Source organism: Anomalospiza imberbis, chromosome 10 (genome assembly GCF_031753505.1).
Source record: "Anomalospiza imberbis isolate Cuckoo-Finch-1a 21T00152 chromosome 10, ASM3175350v1, whole genome shotgun sequence".
In the NCBI taxonomy this organism is placed as follows: domain Eukaryota; kingdom Metazoa; phylum Chordata; class Aves; order Passeriformes; family Viduidae; genus Anomalospiza; species Anomalospiza imberbis.
In genome coordinates this window covers 24,618,092-24,638,233 of record NC_089690.1, presented here as the reverse complement: position 1 = coordinate 24,638,233, position 20,142 = coordinate 24,618,092, and the positions used below count along the sequence as shown (strand labels likewise).

At 39.1% G+C, this 20,142-nt stretch overlaps 2 protein-coding genes across 5 annotated transcripts in view; both read right to left on the bottom strand.

Moving 5' to 3' along the window:
* The window catches only part of LOC137480244 (vesicle-associated membrane protein 2-like), a 258,919-nt gene that overhangs the window by 69,973 nt on the left and 168,804 nt on the right, over positions 1-20,142 (bottom strand). The window lies entirely within an intron of this gene.
* PIK3CB (phosphatidylinositol-4,5-bisphosphate 3-kinase catalytic subunit beta) overlaps positions 1-20,142 on the bottom strand; it is a 90,340-nt gene that overhangs the window by 9,930 nt on the left and 60,268 nt on the right. For all 4 annotated transcript variants that reach the window (XM_068201301.1, XM_068201303.1, XM_068201302.1 and 1 more), the window contains 14 exons: positions 19,666-19,848; positions 19,243-19,413; positions 18,706-18,783; positions 15,935-16,186; positions 15,526-15,622; positions 14,601-14,731; positions 11,637-11,690; positions 10,766-10,954; positions 6,118-6,239; positions 5,105-5,248; positions 4,037-4,136; positions 1,624-1,802; positions 878-987; positions 497-575 (listed from right to left, as the gene is read on the bottom strand). In XM_068201301.1, coding sequence (XP_068057402.1) covers positions 497-575; positions 878-987; positions 1,624-1,802; positions 4,037-4,136; positions 5,105-5,248; positions 6,118-6,239; positions 10,766-10,954; positions 11,637-11,690; positions 14,601-14,731; positions 15,526-15,622; positions 15,935-16,186; positions 18,706-18,783; positions 19,243-19,413; positions 19,666-19,848 — 1,889 coding nt within the window. The remainder of the gene's footprint in view (positions 1-496; positions 576-877; positions 988-1,623; positions 1,803-4,036; positions 4,137-5,104; positions 5,249-6,117; positions 6,240-10,765; positions 10,955-11,636; positions 11,691-14,600; positions 14,732-15,525; positions 15,623-15,934; positions 16,187-18,705; positions 18,784-19,242; positions 19,414-19,665; positions 19,849-20,142) is intronic.

Sequence of the window (20,142 nt, the reverse complement as noted above, 5' to 3'; positions counted from 1 at the left end):
ACTGGTTCATAAATTTGGGTGGAAAGGTTTCCCATGTACTAGTGGGTTGTGTGAGAACACTGAGCAATGACTCATACTGTTGCTCTTAGGAATACTCCAGTATTCCCTCAAAGAAGACATGTTTACCTGATCAAGGATACAAAAGTAAGAAAGCTGCTCTGCAAGGGACTTTGGAAGATACAAAGATATTTCTGATTGGAAAAATGCATTCTGGCATCCAAACTGTGTTTTGCCAACAAGAAAAAGTGACTTCAGGGTAGCAGATGTTCCAGCGGTTCTAAGTGCTGGTGTGAGCTGCAATGAGAGCTCTGCTCACAGCAGGAAGGAGCAGAGGTAACACTTCCCACCGCCTGCTCACCTTGGCCACGACAGCTGGAACCTCTGGGCACCCCAGATGTGTAGAAAAAGGACAGTGAGGAAGGTGCTAAAAGCAGGAAAGCTTTATTTCTCAACCAGACCCTCCATCCAAAGAAAGCAGCCCTTGGGAGCTCCTTACCGGAGATCCAGGCCAGCCTCTTTCCACAGAATGTCCATCAAGCGCAGAATCTGCAGCGTCAGCATGTCCTGCCGGAGATCTGCAACGAGAGGTGACACTGCTGCTTCAACTCCTTAAACTTCCTCAAGCTCCCAAGGCCTTCAGAAAAGGGGATCTAAAAATACTCACTCAGCCTAAGGGTTAAAGTGGTATTAATCATAAATATATCACCCTGACTGGCAGTGCCCATGCTTTGAAACTCAGTCAGAAGATGCTGAATTGGTTTACTGACGTCAGAGTAATCCATGTTTACATTATGGCAATACAGAATAACATAGCTCAAGTGCAAACATGCCAGCGAAAAAGGAAAAGGAAAAACTGAAAGTTTCTAGCATTTCTTACCATCACCATTTTTAAAGATGATCCCTACAAGATCTCCTCCAAACATTTTGTTGTTGTACACTATCCAGAGAGGCTTCATTTTAGAATCCATATATCTACACTTCTCAACACTAGAAGAAAACGTGACAGAAGTCTTAGTCAAATAGGAATAATTCACCTGAAAAGATCTAAACATGGTTCAGAACCTAAGAGAACAGCCAGTCTGGAAGTACTTAAAGGCTCTGTCTGCTTTCATTCTGCTGCTATGGCACGAGCAGTCACCAAGCTATGAACACATTTGTTACATGTGGAATGTATTTGATACTGACTGGTGAATGTATCTCTACTGCTTAAATCAAGCACCCTCATTTTCAGAGAAAAGTGTTTTCTTTATATCCTTTCCCATCAATTTTTAGACTTCGTATTTAAGTGCTGTGGAAAGTTTTAGTGGCCTTTGTGCTTATTGTTAAAAACAAAAGCCAGGAATGCAGTCGAATACACTTTTAGGCTTACATTTAAATATGTTCAGCCATGGTAATGCATTGACCAAGACAGTATTAAGTTTCATGGTGAATCACTAAAACCTTCTCATTTAACTGATACCTTAACCTCAGAAGATGCCCAGCAGAGCTTCTGCCACTACAGGAGAAATTCCCTGTGGCAGCACGTGCTGAACAATGCAGCCAGAGAAGTTCAGACACAGATGTGCTCCTGCTCTACTGTTGCCATGCAAAACTATGGTGAAATTGTGCTCACTCTTTACTTACTGCAGCTCTGAGAGTATAACAGAAGGATTCAGAGGAGACTGGAGGTCAGAAAGTGCTTCTCTGTAAGCATTTTGTTTCAAACACGTATGCATTGCATCTTTGCCTTTTGCTTTGCTTTGCTTCATGGCATTCAGCTTAATTAGACTATTTAAAGTCTTCATTTTATTGAGGGCTTCCACCTGAAAGAGATATTTTATCATTAAGAATTATTGCTCTGATTTGAGATGTAACAATGTGAAATTCCATTTCACAACAAAACCAAGTATTAAATAACTCTACAACTTCTTAAAAATGGAAATTATGGATGGAAATTAAGTTGCTCACGTTTCAGAAATACCATTTTCATAATTAACAGAGACACTGATGAGATGAAAGCTCCTAAGCTTTGAGTCACTTTTAAAAGCATGACCTAACATTTCCAAAAAAAATGAACGAGGCATTTTAAGGTATGACACATTAACACAAATTCCTTCTTCAAAGTACGATTTTTAGTTCCCTCTTTTAACAAAGCACATAACATAGGTGCCCCCTAGGCATCCTGAAGTAACAGAAACACTGATTATTTCATACTCTAATAAACTGAGACATTACTGGAGATGAGCTGTGGATGCAGATACTTCATTGTTCACATTAAGTTGCATCCAACTAGGAATGGCCACGTGACCATTTGCAGACAATTTTCACAGAACAAAGTCTTAAATGTGTGTCATTAAAATCCTGCTGAAGTCAGGCAGAACACAAAAGCTTTAATTGGCTATGGTGCTTAAAATCATAGCATCACAATTAAGCAAAGTTTTTACCTTAGAAATGTGTAAAAAGTCAAGGCAATTAATTGCAATAATACAGATGGGTTCAACTCTTTTTCCCCCTTCTGCTTTGCAAAGCTTTTTACTGTTCCAACATCTCTAAGGAAAGTGGTGATGTAAATGTGTAACACTGACAGAGCAAAGCCCTTTGACAAACCTAGACAGCACATACAGCAAATACAACTTCTACATCTAAGCAACTTTTTGACCAAATGGTTCTTCTAACAATCAGCTGTGCTTGCACCAGTATGGTGCTGAGATATACACAGATTCTCTTGCAAACAGCAGCAATGCAACAATTATGAAAGCTCTTTTCTATACAAGGAAGCTTCAGCCTGACTTACAAGGTGCTGAGTCAAAAGTCACCCCTCCCACAGCCTGAACCCTGCCAGGCAGGATGCTGTGGAAATTGTATGGAGTTTGATTATAAAACTGGTCAGTGGAGAGCTGCCAGGTCAGCCATCTGTCAAAACCAAAAGGGCTCTGCTTTTCCACTATTCTAGGAACTGTACAAACATCAGTGACAAGGGAACAAAATGGAACCTGTGTTGTACAAACAGGAACTTTTTGAAGTATTTCTACTTTGAATTTCTTCCGTGTTTGCACAGTTGGGAATTTTTTTGCCCCTTCTTTGATTGTACTGACATTTGCTTCCTGTAAAGTGCACAAAAACTTTACTGACCTTACATCTATTGCTTACAGCATTTCACCACCTACTCTTTTCATAATTTTGACAATGCTAAGGAGCACACATGGAAGAGATGGTCTTTTCCACGTCCTGTGAGCTGCAGCAATAAAGAGCACAACAGAACATCCCTGTTCCACATGCTCCCAAAGCAGTTTCAGTGCAGACAAACACCACGATCAGTTACTCATTCACTGAGAGAACCTCTGTGGCCTGATACAGTAAATACTTTAACTCCAAAGAGAGACCAGTTTTCAAATATTTTTAAGATCACAATCTAAATTAACTTACTAAAACCACATTAGAGACTTCAAACATGATTTGTGAGTGTCTCAATGATCTGGTGGTACAATTATTAGTGCTTTCAAAAGCAAACCTCTCATGCTTACTAGGGTATTTAAAAGCAAACATATGCCTCCTTTGTTCTCTCTTTTTGTATGTGTGTGTGTGTATATGTGTGTGTGTAAATGACAGACCTATATTAACACTAAAATGAGTTTTTGGGTAATTTGCAACACCTTTTAACAAAAGCCAAAGCTGCAGGAAGTAGTCCTGGAGTAATCTAGATAAAATTTAGAACAAGCTACCCTTAAAAGGAGAAAAACTCGAAATGCACAGAAGCCCTTCTTCAGTTAATCCAGAGAGCCTCTGTTGTGTCCAGAATACACAGACAGTGCTGAAGGTGTTTCACAGGTCTTACAGCACTGTAAAACCAGCTCCCTGAGGCCCCACAGCCCTGGCTGCCTTCTGTGCCATGGATGCTGCTCCATCACTCAGCCCTTTTAATTCCCTGTGTCACTCATGCCTCCTTCTCCTCTGCACTGCCCAACTTTGTCAAGGCAGCCCAGGAGCAATGGAGTAAGGATAGGGCTTCCAGGCTTGGAGAGGTCAGGATGACAGGAAAGGTAAGGGAACTCCCTACCTGTTTAGCCAGCACCTTCATGTGAGCCACGCTCCCCCTGCAATAAGCCTCCAGTATCAAACCGAACTGCACCGACACGGCGGGGATGTGAACCTCCGACCTGCCAGGGGAAAAGCTGCTCATCAGACCACAGCATTCACACAACTGCATCGTTCCAGTCACTCAAAAACCCCCAAAAAACACAAAAACCCCCAAACAAATATTAGACCACCTCATGGTCACACCAAACATTAGAACACCTCATGGTCACGTAGCTGAAACAAGCCAGATTTCCTAGGAGATGTTAGAACCCCTCTGTGCTGGAGATAAAGAGGATAGCCCAGTTTGGATGCAGGATCCTTGCTTCAAGGCCCAGGGCTGCTCGAGGGGCAACAGGGCTCATGCCAAGAGCTGGTGACTGAATACCTGCTTCAGGACCCCCTTTTATTCAGAGCAGCACTGAGAAGTCACTGAAGGGCTGACTTTAAACCACACATTCTCCATTCTTTGTAAGGGAAAAGCCCAATTTACCTCAATGAGAACACTTTGAAACAAACCACTGAATTTTGTATCAGAGCCAATTATCTTCCAAAACATTTTCATGCAACACTTGCTCTTTTTAGCTAGAAATATTAAAATTAATTGTGTTCTAAAGACAGAATCAACCTAACCAACCTATTCCAGTCCATTCTACATGGCTTCTGCCATTCATGAAATTGCTTATCAAAACTAGCAAGAATACACAGAACAGCTTTTATTTTCTGTTAGACTTGCAACAATAATAGTTTTTTCCTAACTGTGAGGTATAAATATTGTGCTTTTACTGCACCCACAGCCAAAACAAACACTAACTCATCAGGTAGTCAGAGCTGAATGCAGTTTAGAATACTTTCATCCAAGGGTAGATTACAGACCACTCTAATTTATTTTTAATGAGAGGTCTGAATCTATAGATGCCAAAGATAAATAAATGAAGAGGAGTTGTGGGGCAATATGATAATGGCTCATTTAGAAAAATCCTCAAGAAATCATATCTGAAAGCCCAATCAGGCTCAATAGTTTCAGAAAGATGAAAAGAAAATCTCCTACCTCAGGTGCCAGAACAACATCTGTCCTATTCTCCGATTGCCAAGTGCTCTTTCCAGGAGAAACCTGGAGAGTGCACAATCCAGAAAAGGCTCATACTTCAGGACTTGTACAAGTTGGAGAAGATACTGAGAGAGCTCTTCATCACTAGAATGAGGTACATAAAAGATCAGTGATACTTTAGAAATTCAAGTGCATATGACAAACCCAACAGTGACAGAATTTGGTTCAATTCCAAGAGTGTCTCCCAGTCACACAGACAAGGACAACACACAACTTAGTGCAACTTCCAGATGGAAATAACTCCAGATGCATTCTTAGGATGGAATTCTAAGCACCCAAATTCCTTGTTTGGATTGGAAAGAAGTCAAAATAATTTATTTTTTTAACCCCAAAAGTCTATCCTTGACCATTAAAAATTAATCACTGAAGTATTCACCACAGAGAATTCAGAATTCAAGGACAGGAAAAGTGCAGTAATGATAATGTTACACAAGACCTGCCCTAGGTTACAGAGGACAGCAAATGAAATGCAATAAGGGAAGAACTGCAGAGAATGAAGAAATCTGTGAATCAAAACCAAATCTCTCAGTAATTCTCTCATTATTTATTACATGCTGCAGCTCACATTCCTATTAAATGGTACAGCAGAGTGGAGGTGGCTGGGTGCCAGGTGTTACAGTACTTGACTCCAGGGATATTTCCTCCTTTGTTACTAAAACATTTCTCTCAGAGTTTCTCTCTCTCCTTTGCCCAAGAAAGGGATGAACACCCAGTCCTCTCTGGGACAAAGGTGAAGTGGTGCTCTCCTTACAACATGGAAAATAATCATAATTTCCTACAAGGTGTCAGAATCAGGTGGTTTTATTTAGCTGCCAGTGAGCCTCTCCAGAAATCAGACTGCTTTATTTGGCCACCTATTCATGGCAGGCAGTGTGTTCAGCTCTTTCCTCTTGGGGTTCTTTTATCCTGTGAGCAGAAAGAATGAAGTGTGGCACCCCAGAAACCTCACCTACCTCATCTGCCTCAAACACCCCACTGCATATTCCCTGACATACTGGTCGGGGTAGTTGAAATCCAGCAGCTCCAAAGCTTCCCTGGGCAGCAGCTTGGGCCAGATCTGCAGGAGGGCCTGAAGCTGTTCCAAAAGAAAGGTGACAGGTAAGGACACAGGTGGGTCTCACTGCTCATAAAGGCACTCAAATGAACAGAAGATGGTGACCAGCTGCCATGGGGTGGGGGGGTGTAAAGAGGAGAGAAATAATTTGGGGTAGCTGGGCCCACCTCTGATTAAATTTGTTATTCTTTAAAATGATGCAAATTATTTTTAATCTGAAAAACCTTCACATGCAGACACAATGCACAGTAAACAAAAATTAGGTAACACCAGATAGGTATGCTTTAAAAACAGACATTCAGTAAAAGTAATATGTTTTGTAAGTGCTCTCATAAATATATAACCATTTTGATAACAGTGAAAGTTTTCTACTAAGGATAAAAAAAAAAAGGTTTTTGTTGAGAGAGAGCTTCCTTTACCAAAAATATTTGGTAAAAAAATGACAGAATACAGGGATGCCGAACTTTGGACTACCAAAAAGAAGAACATTTCGAGGCCTCACAAAATAAATTGATTTTATTGCATTGTTACGAAGCTCACAGCTACCTGCTGAGAGCAATATGTATAGAGTTGTATCACTGAAACAGTGCACTAAAGATACAAACAAACACTTTAATGCACATTAATATAAATGCATATTGGTATAAATTAATTGTATAAACAGCACAAGATGTTTCTCTCTGTAGGAACAATCATGATAATAATACCCTTCCCTACAAATAACACAGGTTATTTTATATTTCAATAGCAACTTATAAAATCTGAATAATTAAGAAGATCTTGTTTTTCTCCTCATTTCATAATGACTTCAGCAGTGAAAAACCTTTATTTCTGCTCTGTCACCCATCAGCTCCTGCTTCCAGTTCCTGTAGGACTAACACGAATTCACATTCTCATCCCACATTTAACAGGCACGCTCATAACACCATTTATACACCCTGGGGGCAGATTCTGAACTGAGTGATCATTTCTGTGAAATCCAGAAGGCAAGAAATGAGCATGAACCACAGCACAAAGCCAGGGCTGTGCTGCAACTCCACAAGTGGAGGAAAGGATCAGCTAAACTGTTTCCATGGGCAAATACAGGTATGGGCACATGCACAATCCATAATGATGTAAAGTAAAACGAAAGGTGTTTCAAACATAGATGTGTTTTCCCACAGAAAAGTACTCTCAAAAGTACACTCCAGAATCTAGTGACCCAGCAAGGGTCAATGATGCCAGTCCTGTAGTCAAGGACTGCAGCCAGCAACATTTCCATAGCTGGAACACTGGCAATGAAACTCTGCAGGCAATACTAACCCTGAGTACATATTTAATACACAAGGCAGACACCGAACATGCAAACAGCAGCTCTGCCAAACAATCAGAATTTCTACACAATCTACTGTAAATCAGGTGCAGAAACAGCAAAAATATAGAGACATTTTGTTATAGAGACTGAATGATTGAAACAGAGAACCTGAAATAATCTGAAAAATGAGCTCACGTGGCCCCATATGCCTCATACATCAGGCAGTGAAAGTCATGGTCCACATGACTTTTTTCCAGTAAATGTACATTTACAGGGAAGAAGATTTGAAAATACAGAGCTCCTCCCTTTGCTGAAACCATTGTACAGGTGGTTACAATGAGAATGAACAACCCATGTTTCAGAGAAAACTTGAATTTGGCCTTGGTGTATCAATATTTTCGCCTAGAAAGAAATAACCACAGTTTCTTCCCTAAGAAAACTATATGAGACAATAAAATTAAGCACAGGCCAGTATTTTTTATTTGAATTATTTCAAGTATTTCAGTTGTCCTTTCTCTACTTCTCATTAATGATGATGTCACTTCACTGAAAGCAAGTGGATTTTAAAAAAATTTTTTTTATTTTTGGTTTTAATTCTGCTTTGAGAATAAATACTGCCTGAGAATTCTCATAACAAGTTCTGCCACCAAGCTATTCTGCTGAGCAGGGAGGTTATGGCAGCAGGAAGGGCAATTCCTTCAGTGCAACCATTCTGCTAAAATCCTGCAAATCCATCGAGGGCTTGGTAAATAATGGTAAATAATTCAGGAAAGCTGCTGTAATCCACTGGACATAACTTCATGGACCACTGAGATAACAGATTAAAGATAGTCTACATTCAAACACGAGAGAGTCCATTTCTAAAAGAGCCTCACTACTTTGAAGCTGCATTAATAAAAACAGGAATATAGTTATTAAGTCCATTTGCTTACAAACAACTGGTGTTTGATTGCTTTTCCTTGTAAACGGCTGATATTTGATTGCTTCTTTGGGTTGTGTTGTTTTGTTGTACTGTGTTTGGGGTTTTTTGAACTTCTTGAAGTGTCAAGATTTACTACAATACATCTAAAAATGGCCATTAAAACAACATTTGGTACAACAGCGTGCACATTGTAGCAGACAACTACAGCTGCTACAGTGAGTATTTAATTTTAATGGGAAGTCAATTATAAATCCTGTTAATTTTGGAATTCCTAAAATTAATGAGGGTGTCTTACCTTACCTGAAAAGGTAAATCATTAGGAGTACTGATGTATCTGTGCACTACAGAAATATTCAGCATGTTTAAGGTAAGATTTCATTTTCCAGAGAGACTCTCCACACTGCCAAAACCAGTATTATAATTGCACTATTATCTATAGATAAGCAAACATATATATTCCTTACAGAAAGTACACAGTAACAGGACAACAACATGTTTTCAGCCATCTGTTTAAATAAAAAGGTTTATGCATATATAATATTTAATGCTTTCAAGTGTGAAGGACTTTGAGCTGTCAGCTAATATCCATACTCCAAGTAACTTTTCAAAACTGCCACCAAGGGCCATATTTTAAAGCCCCAGCACTCAGAATGCCTTTTCCTTCACATATTTTAAGGAGCAAACAAGTGCCTGCTTGTATTTCTACAGTTCTGATTTCCAGATAACTTTTAATAATGAACAATAAATTCAGAAGTAATGGAACTACTAAGAAACAGGATTCTTGCACATGAAAGAACACAAGTGAGCAAGCAATGTGTGGGTGTTCAATTTTGTTAGTGTAGTGTTCATGGCACTGACAAGGAGCTGGGATGAAATGCCATTTATTTTCAGAAGTTCACAGAACATATACACCTAGCTAGGAGGAAGGATGTAGCAGAAAATGAACCCTCTGCTGGAGCAAACGAAGAGTCTGACTGACTGGATAATCACAAAAATCATATAATGGATAGACAGAAGATGGATTTTCATGGAGTGACTGCCTTTTCTTCCCAGAACACGTAGCTTGTAACAGGTGAAGGTCAGAATACTAAGGGGCAATAGAATTTTATACCATCAGTCATAAGCTTTCACAGCAAATGCTTTTTAGCTCTAAGTCTACAAAAGTCAAAAAAGGTAACTGAATTTTTTTTAAATGAGGCTCAGGGAAAGACACAAACATTATCTCAGTGTAGTGGTCTGTGAGAAGGTGAGCATCATTTGTATCTGAATTCTTTCCGGAAGACCAGAACAACACCTGTGCTTGGTAACTTGGGCCAGACTTTTGAGTTTGGCCCAAACTTCACTGTACACAATCTGACTAAAACATTTCAATACCAATCCAGAAACCTGCTGTTTTATTACTTTTAAAACTGGTTTATCAAGCAGGGATGGTCTTACTATCAGCTCATATAACTTCTCCTGTATTAAAGTTCAACCTATTCCCAAAAAGTGCCCCAGGAGTTGGATTCTCTTTGGGTAAATACAGCAAACGGCAGCAACACCACCTTTGTTACAGTGTAGTGAAATAACCTTGCACATCTGTGCAGCAAACAAATGAAACAATTTTACTGAAAATGCACCTTGTATCACAGCACCAGCCTCACATCCTTAGAAGTTATTTTAAAGATACTATTTGGTAAAAGAGACAGGATAAGAATTATGTGTTTTGTAGCACTGGTGGGTCTCACATCTCTTTGAAAAATCATCTGTCTGCCTCGATGAGTTTTAATTACCCACTCTGAGATGTGGATTTTATAGTATTTGAGCAGTTTAGCCATTTTCACAAGAAGTTTTATTTCAGATCTTGATTTACAAAGGGGTTTTTTTTGGAATAGCCTTATAAAAAACATTGTTGCTGTGAGGGAGGTCAAGCACAGGAGTTTGTTGCCCAGAGCCTGTGGAGTCTCCAGTGGTGGAGATACTCCCTGCTCAGCTGGACACAGCCCAGCTCAGGCTGACTGTGCTGGAGCATGGGGCTGCACTGGATGAGTCCGGGAAATTTTTGCTTTTAACACCAAGTTTGAGCACAAGGTTTTAACATTAGCCTGTATAAATATCCACTGTGCTTTTCTCACCATTCAGAGGACCCCTGAAATGCATTTTGGTTTTGGTTTAAGGGTTTTTTTTGAGATAAGAAGTTCTTCTTTACGTGTCCAGGCTGCAGAAGTTAGACACTGAACTCCAGCCTCCACAACAGCACCATTTCAAACTGGCTACACTTGGGAAAGAAATCCTGTTTACTGATGATTTAACTGAAGTTTTTTTCCGCACCATTGTTGTCTTTTCCCTTACCTGAGCAACATCTTCAAGTTTGTTCCACTTTAAAGAGAGCAGCAGTTTGGGCAACGATTGTGGGAAATTTTCACGACAGTCATACCGCAAAGTCCAAATGAGATCCATTTCATTTTCACAAAGCTGAGATAAAGGATCTCTTTCCATTATATCTTTTAGCACAACATAAAACTTCTTACCACCTCGACCCTAGGAAATGAGAAATGTATAATCTGATAAATTCAGTAAGATCCTGGTACGGTAGTTCAAATACCAGCAAGTCTATAGCAGATAAAAACTCATGAAACACAAGGAAATGACCACTGTGCCTTTCTTTCAGATTCCTTACTGTAGGCACTGTAAGTAACAGATTCCAAATCCAGTGTGCAGAACTTTCTGAAAAAATAACTCAACTTTAGAGTTAAGGACGCTAGATGGCAATATTTCTGTTTTCCAACTCCAACACGGAGCACTCTCGTTTAGGATGCATATACTTTCTTCTTCTATTTTTCAAATCAGCAAATTTAGATACATATATAATCATTCCTTCTCATTAGCAATAAAAAAGTACTTTTGCAACAATCAAAAGAAAACACATTTGCCAAGTAGGCAGACACTTATTTTGGTCTTCTAGTCCTAAATTGTTTTTAGCTCTAATGTAAATCTTAGCTGTCTTCCAAATCCAGAGTATGTAAAGCTTTTTGACAAAATATAGACAAGTCCAAAATATATTGGAAAAAGCAGATATATATTTGAATTTTAAAGCAGTTCATCAAAGTGAATAAGAAAACAGAGCTATTTGAGCAGCTGACTTATTTATTTCTAGATCGATGCAAAAGAACCAAAAAAACCTAGAAAATTAATTTTAAAATAGTCTTTAGATGATGCTCACCGCCATTGCAGCATTGTCACTGTTTCTTGCAATCTCAGCTGCCTTTTCAAGTATCTGCAAGAAGTTGGTTTTAAATACATTAGATTTAACCCCAAATCTGACTACATTGCCAGAATAAGCATTACAGAAAGGAAGCAGATAAGGAAATGTTGCTATCTTTTAGGCAGTTTTGTATATCCAGTGGTATAACATGGCCTTGTGTGCAGTGTCTCTTTTCTCACCTGCAGGACTAGGGAGATCAGGAACAGCAGTGCTTATGATGACCTCCATTATTTCCTTTTTCATCACTCCTAAATTAAACAGCCTTCCCAATGACATCTTGCTTTCTGTTTCTGCATTTCCTTCTTATTTTTCACCACAGCAAAGCAATTCCTCAACTCAAAGTTATCCTTTGCATTCTCACCTCTACTTGTGCAGTTTCCAAGGATCCATGCCCATGGATCCATGCTTCTAGCCCTCAATCCCAGAAAGAATCCACAAGCCCAGTCCTTTCATCATGCTCTTAGACTGCCCATATGATCTCGGTCAGTGTGTCCAGGTACTTCTCTAGATCTGGATCACTTCTCCTTTATTTTTTTTTTCCTTTTGAACATTTTACTTGGTTCTTGAGGTTCACACAATAACCCATAATGGAGAATCAGGTCTAGAAGTAAATGCAGTTCTTCAAAGTGCATTCTGCACATTACTGCAACCAAGCTAGGTGTTACAATGCTGAACTGGCCAGGTATGTCTGTCTACAGCTGTCAGATGCTGCTGCTTCGAGGAACAAATCATGAAATAAAATCTCAAAAAAAGAAAAAAGTCTAAGGAACTCCAGCATCTCATCTCCCAGGAGAGTCTGCCTCTCCTGTCACCCAGGAATACAACAGCACCCCACCTGGTCTGGGAGTCACAGATCCATCAAGACTTGTGCTGTCTTTACTCAGACAACAAGAGAAAGAACAGAAGTCTGCAATAATCAGAGCATAAATACCCAGCAGCTAAAATCCTTAGAAAGGCATCCTAACTTGTTTTATTTCTTTTCTCTGTATGAAACTCTCATTAATATCATGTATTACATCTGTTACTTGGCTACAAAGCTTATTTACATACTGTGTGTGAAAACATGCATAAACAAAACCACAGTGTCCTAATTCTATGTTTGAATCTTGCCTCCCCGTGCTTTGCAGAGTTACTCTGTTTGCAAATAAATTTTCAAAGTCTTTGCAAGTCCAGCTTTGTTCGAGTGAACCCTGAGTCCCATGATGTGCCTGCAGCACTGGCCATGGACCAGCCCCACACATGGCTCTTCTCTCAGACAAGTTTCTTACCCCTGGTCCAGGCACTTTTGCTCCATCAGCCCCAAACAGCTCCTCACTGTGCAAGTAGGTTAATGATATGATTGAAAAGATTAATCTATTTTTGCACATTACGTTTCTCAAAACAAAAATCTGGCATCTGATTCATTGTTTTCTTGGCACAAACCAGCAACAACACTGGGAAAATGAGAAGCAGCCATAGAGCAAGCAAGTCTCAGCTGGAACATTGTGAGAGACAGATCCTCAGCTGATGTAATTCCAGCTGCTGCAACATCACTCCTCATTCAACAGAACCTTCACCAAGATAATCTTTAGGAGATTGAGTTGAATGAAGCTGAAAGTCACAGGATGAAGACCATTAGACCCTGCCTTAATGTCACTACACTCTCTGTCTCACCCAGTAAAATCTACTGGCTGCATTCAGCCCAAGGTTTTCACTTCCTGAGAACTTGGTATTGCAGGGACAAAGAAAAGAAACACCAGAGCCAGAACAAATATGTGATTACTAAAGAGACACACTTTTACTTAGCCTAATACGTACATCATTTTTTTTCTGTCAAAATTAAATACCTATAAGTGTAATGAGCAAAAACCTTAAAGCATTACAAATAAAGCAATACCAAAACTGGATAAAATATGTCCACTATGAAGATTAACTGGTCAGCCATAAATAAAGCAGCAATTGATCAGTACTGGTTTAGCTCTTACTGCATTTCCAATGCTGTTTGAGTAAAAGAAAAAGTACTGTGCTGACAAGGAGGGGGAAACACTATTAACCTAAACTGGAACAAAAGAAACCCTATCTTGTTACTTGATCTCATTTTTATAAGCCTTAAATCCCAAATCTGCCTTTGAACGAGATGATAAAACTTGGCAATTTCAGTCTTTTTGTTCATGCCCCTCAAAGGTGCAAAGTCCTCCAAAAAAAGAAGCATTTTTTCAAGGTTGTATTGACTTCCCCCAAACCAAAATTCAGACTAATGTGTATGTGAGTTAAGCCTGACTTTTATAATGTATCATTAGCAGTCTGTTTTAAGACTTATTTCATTACTTTTTTTCAGGTCTCAACTTTTTTTGCTAGTTTCTGAACAACTTTCCATCTATCCTTCACACTACAGAAATAACCATATGTATTCCAAATATACACTTCCTTTCTAGACAGATTCTTATATTCATCTGTAGAAAACTGCAGGGCCACTTCAGTGGATTTACTTCAAGAGCAGACCTTCAGAAATCCCTTTGCACACAGTGTTAAGAGTCCATTTATCCTTTAAAGGACTTGAGCTCACAGGGCAGTGTCCCAAAGAGTGGCTAACACACATTTCTATCAAGAGAGAACTGATCTTTATAGATCACAGGCAAGAACAGTTTGAAGGTTTCCAGAATAGCAGATAAATTTAGCTTTTTTTGAGACCATTCATACAGGAAACTGATTTGCATTTGACCTTCAAAAGACCACGTACAGACCACTTTTAAAAGTGCACATCTTCAAAACAGACCCTGAAGTCAAGCACTGCCAACCATGCAGTGCAAGTTTAACAAACTGCAGTACGGTGACTAAAAGGCAGGAAAAGGGCAATTCACTGGAAAAGGCAGAGTTGAAAGGAAAGAAAATACATCTATTTCCACATAAGCATTCATGACTGCTCTTTAGGACATCCCTTACCTTATCAAAGGGAGGGTAATTAATAGGCTGTTTTGAATATTCCTGAAATCTAATGTGCAAAGCTGTTGCATTTTCAGTGTAAGGGTTGGTCTGGACGGTTCCCATGGGATTCAACATTTCTTCAAGTTCATCTGAAACACAGATAGAACAGTTAATATTACAGGCCAGCATGCAGTAAGAAATCACTTCCTTAAAAAATGGACAGAGCATGTTTTACTGCACAGCACTTTTAGTGCAATGCTCTGTATTTCCAGCATAAACTGCCTCCTGCATTCCCAAATGTTGGATTATCACCCCATGAGAAACTGATTTCCTTAAGGAAACATAATAGTCCAGGGAAGCTGAGCTATCCCAACACTGAAACTAATCCCAGTGAGATCTGCAGCTTCTGCAAAGCAGGACACATCCTCTGGATCAAATGGAGAGCAGAGCTTCAGGTCAGCCAGGCAGGGACAGGGCTCCTCAGGATGGGATCAGAGTGACACAAGGCTCCAGACACTCCCACTAACTGATCTCAGTATCAGGGAACAAGACAAAATTCTAATTCACAATTTTTGCTGGTACAAATATTATCACTTACGTTAACAACTGATCCATTCAATTTAGGGTGCATGGCATAGGTGCCAAATAAAATCTAAACTGTATCTTAAAAGCAAGTAAGACCAGATATAATCATGCATCTATTTCATGTGGTTTTCCTTCCATAACAGATGAAACTTTTAGAACACTACTTCTTGCTCTTCCTCTTTCCTGCTAAACAATACTTTTAGGAAAGAGATTAAAATGTTGTGTCTTTATCCACATAAAAATTACAAGTATAAAGAGATTATTACAAGAGAACTGAACATGCATCCAGTAAACATTCTGCTATTGAATCCCACTCTCCCCCACACCCAAAGTCCAAATCTGAAAAGCTGAGGTTTACCAGGAAATGATGACCAGCTGTGCAGTACCAGCTCTCCATTCCTCAAGTGTCCTTTATAATCAAACACCATGGTATTTACCCAGGCTACAGGATAATGCTGCCAAAGGAAAGAATTGTTATATTGAGATGCCAGCAAATGTTACTGCACAGAAAACACTGCAAAATACATTAAATTGAGAGAGTGGCTTGGGGTTTTTTTCAAATGGTGATACTTCTCAGAAAAGCAATTAAACACTGAGAAGTATCAAAAGTTTTCATACCAAGATGTGCAACTCTTAATGCATACACTGCTTTTACTATCTTTTCATTTTGCATTCTTGAGCACTAAAGTGAGGACAAGGAAAGATTTCTGGATGTTCATTTTGATATAATTAGGAGGTCACTCAAGGAAAACAAATGAAATAATTACCACTTTTCCTGCTTTCCTAATGGTTTGGTATTTGGAAGGATTCATTGCCTTGGTGGACTTCTTAGTTTTCATCTTATCCATGACAGCATAAACAGCAAAGCAGAGCCTTGCCATCCTTGGCAGATCACAGACATTGATTTCAAATTCCAGCACTTCATTCCAAACATGGTCACTTCTCCCAGATATTTCTGTGCTTACAATTGTTTTACAAAGGAGCTCTGTGCCATGGAAAAGACCAGCCCTAACATGAACCTGCCATAAAGAAATAAAATATTTTAAGCTTGTCACAGAACCTACAGAATTCTGCATAGAATAATATATAGAACATACACACATATGAATTTCATCAAACAACTAAGCAGAATGAAGAAGACTAATTTTCTAAATACAAATTAAGATCTCCAGGTAGAACCAATTTTTTGTTTGGGTTTATCAGCTTAAGAAAAAAACCCTTTTAATTTAAATTATTTCTAAAAATGTATAGAGGGAACACTGCTGACCCTAACAGGAGTCGCCTGTAATAATAACAATGTACATGATTTCCAGGGATTGTTTTGCCCTTTGTACCCAGAAACAAACAAAACCAGGTAGCTTGAACAATGTAAATAAGGATCTGAAAAGGAGAAGGAGAACTAGACAAAGAAGCTGGAGTTACTGGTACTGAAATTAAACTCATTACAGGTCAATGCTAAGATGTTTTTCTGTTCTTTCTTTGTTTTTCTGTTTCATTTCTACATTTCTGTTCAATAACATATATACACAGAAAAATGCAGAGTGAAATGTGCCAACTTCTTTCAGGTGGCCTTCCAAAATATCAGTGAGAGAGAGAGACAGAGAGAGAAAAACCTATAAATGTAATCTTTTGGTCAACACCAAAAAGAAGTCCTCAATGCTAAATGTGTAAAAGTGATCTGATGTTTCAGGTTCCCTCTGCTCCTGAACCAACCTTCCCCACATACCCTTTAAGCTATCATATTATTGCTGAGCACTGCAAGGGAAAGAGAGAGATATTAAATTTGATAGTGGCTTTGGGTAAAAAAAAATTCACCTCTCTAATTCCATCATGTTAATGTAAGGGATTGGATCCCAATTTTTTTCTCTTTTCATTCTGACATGCCCCTTTTATGAATGAAATGGTGTGTACTGATGGGGTGGCCAAAGACCAAGACAAAAGAAAAGCCATTTTCAATGCCACATATTTGGCAAATGGGGTGTTGGACTGCTGGGTGAGGTCACTTGTGCCCTAGGTGGATGTCCCCAACCCAGCTCACACTAGGGCAGCGCTACCCAGCTGACAAATGTTTTGTTCCCCACTACAAACATTGCATTTGTGAACCTTGGCGGTGGGTTCAGCAGAAATGGATGAATATTGGCTTATCCACAGCACAGTGGGGCTAAAGGAACAATGGCAGTGAATTAAACAGCCTTAGAATCAGGACTGGAAAACAAATACATTTTCAACAGTGACAGTTTTGTAACACTGTAGACAGACAAGGCAGGGAAACAGGCACAGGTTTGCAGGGTCACTGCATTCATTCTTGTCCTAGGTTACCCACAGGACTTGTAATTTTTCAAGAGTAAAATGCATTCAAAATACTAAATAACATTTAGATGGTGCCCACAGGTGCCAATATGAAAGCACTGCCCGTTTTTTTCCTGTTTCTTCTCAAGCTTAGAAAATACTTTGATTGTTTTTCCTCTAAAAGCATACTGAAATTAACCAAAAGTCACCTTTCTAAGCATGAAAAAATTCACCCTGATAGCTATGTTGCTTCCAGACTCCACCAGCTCTTTTATCTTTCCTTTTAAAAACTAAAGAGTCTACAGAACAGAGTTAAGAAGATATTGGAACTAGCTAAATAATGGTTTAGACAAAGAAGAGGGAAACATCTGGTTTTGCAGTCACAATCACAGTGCCTCAGGTATTAAAATGTAACTTTGGCTCATTTATCTGTAATGTAAAACTTATTTTTGGTGTTGACCAAAATGCAGGATTTCTAATTTACAAGGAGGTTGTAACAAGTTTTGAATGAAAAAAAAATGCATCAAGTATCCTGAATAAAGCATGAGAACAGCAAATATCAATGGTTAACTGGGTATTTTCCTTATCTACAGGCTTGGCTACACAATTCACTGACTTCTGAACAAAATAAAAGAGTTTAATGTTGTTCTACCTCACAGGCAAGTGTTGTGTAAGGCATTAAAGTAGCTGTGCAATAAATTCCCACGTGTTAACAACTTGTGGTCTGTACAGCACTCAGTAGCCCAGTCATGTATATTTTTACAGGAAATGATACTCCAGCTTGCTTTCTTTGTGTTCCTCATGTGTAGAAAATAAAAGACAGATTGTATAAAAGCACACAGTCCAAGTTCAGACATACAGAATGCATTCAGGACTACAAAAATACCATGTTGCACTTTAAAACATTTAATATTTAATTTACCTGTGTGAGGTGTTTATGACAATCTATTTTAAATGAGCTCATTTCACACCACTATCAGCACTTCAGAGAAACCATGTTTTTAAAAAATCAAATACCAATGAACACTTACGTCATACTGCCACAGTGTCTGCAATGTTCCAATGCACATATCCAACTTCAGGTAATAAAGGAATATTTTAGCAAAAAAGCCAGATTTTGACCAGTACTGCCAATGCAATTAGGAATCATGAAAAATGCTGAAATCTGTATGATTTTGAGTTCACTTAGCCTTGAAAATCATTAAAACAATGAACAGAATGTCTTTTGATACCAGACACAGTTACTTACTTTGACATTTTCTTCTGTGTTTAGTTTATTGCCCTTTAATAGAATAATCTTGAAAGGGATGGAAATATCCCACACACTCTGAGAAGAGAAACAAAGATACAAGTTCATTCTTCACCACTGTAACATTGAGACCTATTTTGTAAGCCAAGCATTTTAAGCAAAAAAATTCAAATGCAAACTAAAAAAAAAATGCAGTTAAAATATAAATTTGAAATCTTCAAAGATAAATTAGTTATCATAGCTACAAGAGGAGACAAAGTAAAAACTCAGCTGGAAGAGAGCTGGGGGTGAGGACATACATCATGTACTACATCCTGACAATTCAAAATGTATTGTTCATTATGAATAACTCCTGAGTGTGTAACAGAGCAAAGACTGTCCACATTTATGTTTCTGAGGTAAATCTCCCAAGCAACGGGAGGCTCTGAGTTGACCCAGGTGAGCACAGCAGTCACAGCACAAACCCCAGGCACTGTGATTTATATCCCACGAGTCACTGCTCCCTTTGGCTATCAGACATTCTCCCCACGAACTCACAGTTGTTGCTCTTGTTTTTTTTGGTGGCAGAGGAAGAGGAAGGTTGGAGGATTTTCGGTTTATGGCAGCTTCTATGGCAATCATCTCCTGCTCACACATCTTCTTTATGGTGCAGCACTCCACCAGGGTCAGCTGGGGAAGGGTCCTGCTCATCACACAGCTGCGGATGTACTGAAAGCCCAGGGAAAACAGTTGTTAGCAGTCAGCAGACTATTCCTACAGCAACTTCCAAACCACAGAGACAAAGAATTCATTACAGAGATACAAAGGGAGTGGTGCTCATGTGTTTTACGCCTGCAAGGGGCTGCAGACACGAGGAGGGAGGTACTGCTCTTCAGTAATGGGATAGGAGGGATGGGAGGAAACACTTTTGGCCAAGGCAGCAGGGACCTGTTACATCAAGTTCCAAAAAACTCTGTGTACCTGGAACTGAATTAATGGGTGATCACCAAAGACATATTCCAGCCTTCCACTAACTTGCAGCACATAATCAGCAGGATCAACTTCCTCATCTTCTTTTCCATGGATAGTCAAACGTTTTCGGATTGCCAGCTCATTCAGCTTGATGGGATTCATGTTAGGGGACACCTGGAAACTAAATACATCCTAACAAAACACAAGCAGGAATAATGAAGGTCAAACTTCTCTTAGGCAGACACACGAGGCTAAAATTGTAACACACAGAGGAAAATAGGTAGAAATAATACTTGTTAAATCCAGACTATATTAACAGTTAAAGCCTGTATGTTTAGGGCAATCAAAATAATAGACACCCTAAAAGCTGTAAGATGTTAATTCCCAAACTTTTATATTATCAGAAGTACTTTTAAAAACATAGGCCTGTATTTGATTTAGCAGTGATTTAAAGACTTCTAGAGTAATGTATTGATCTAGAAGGTT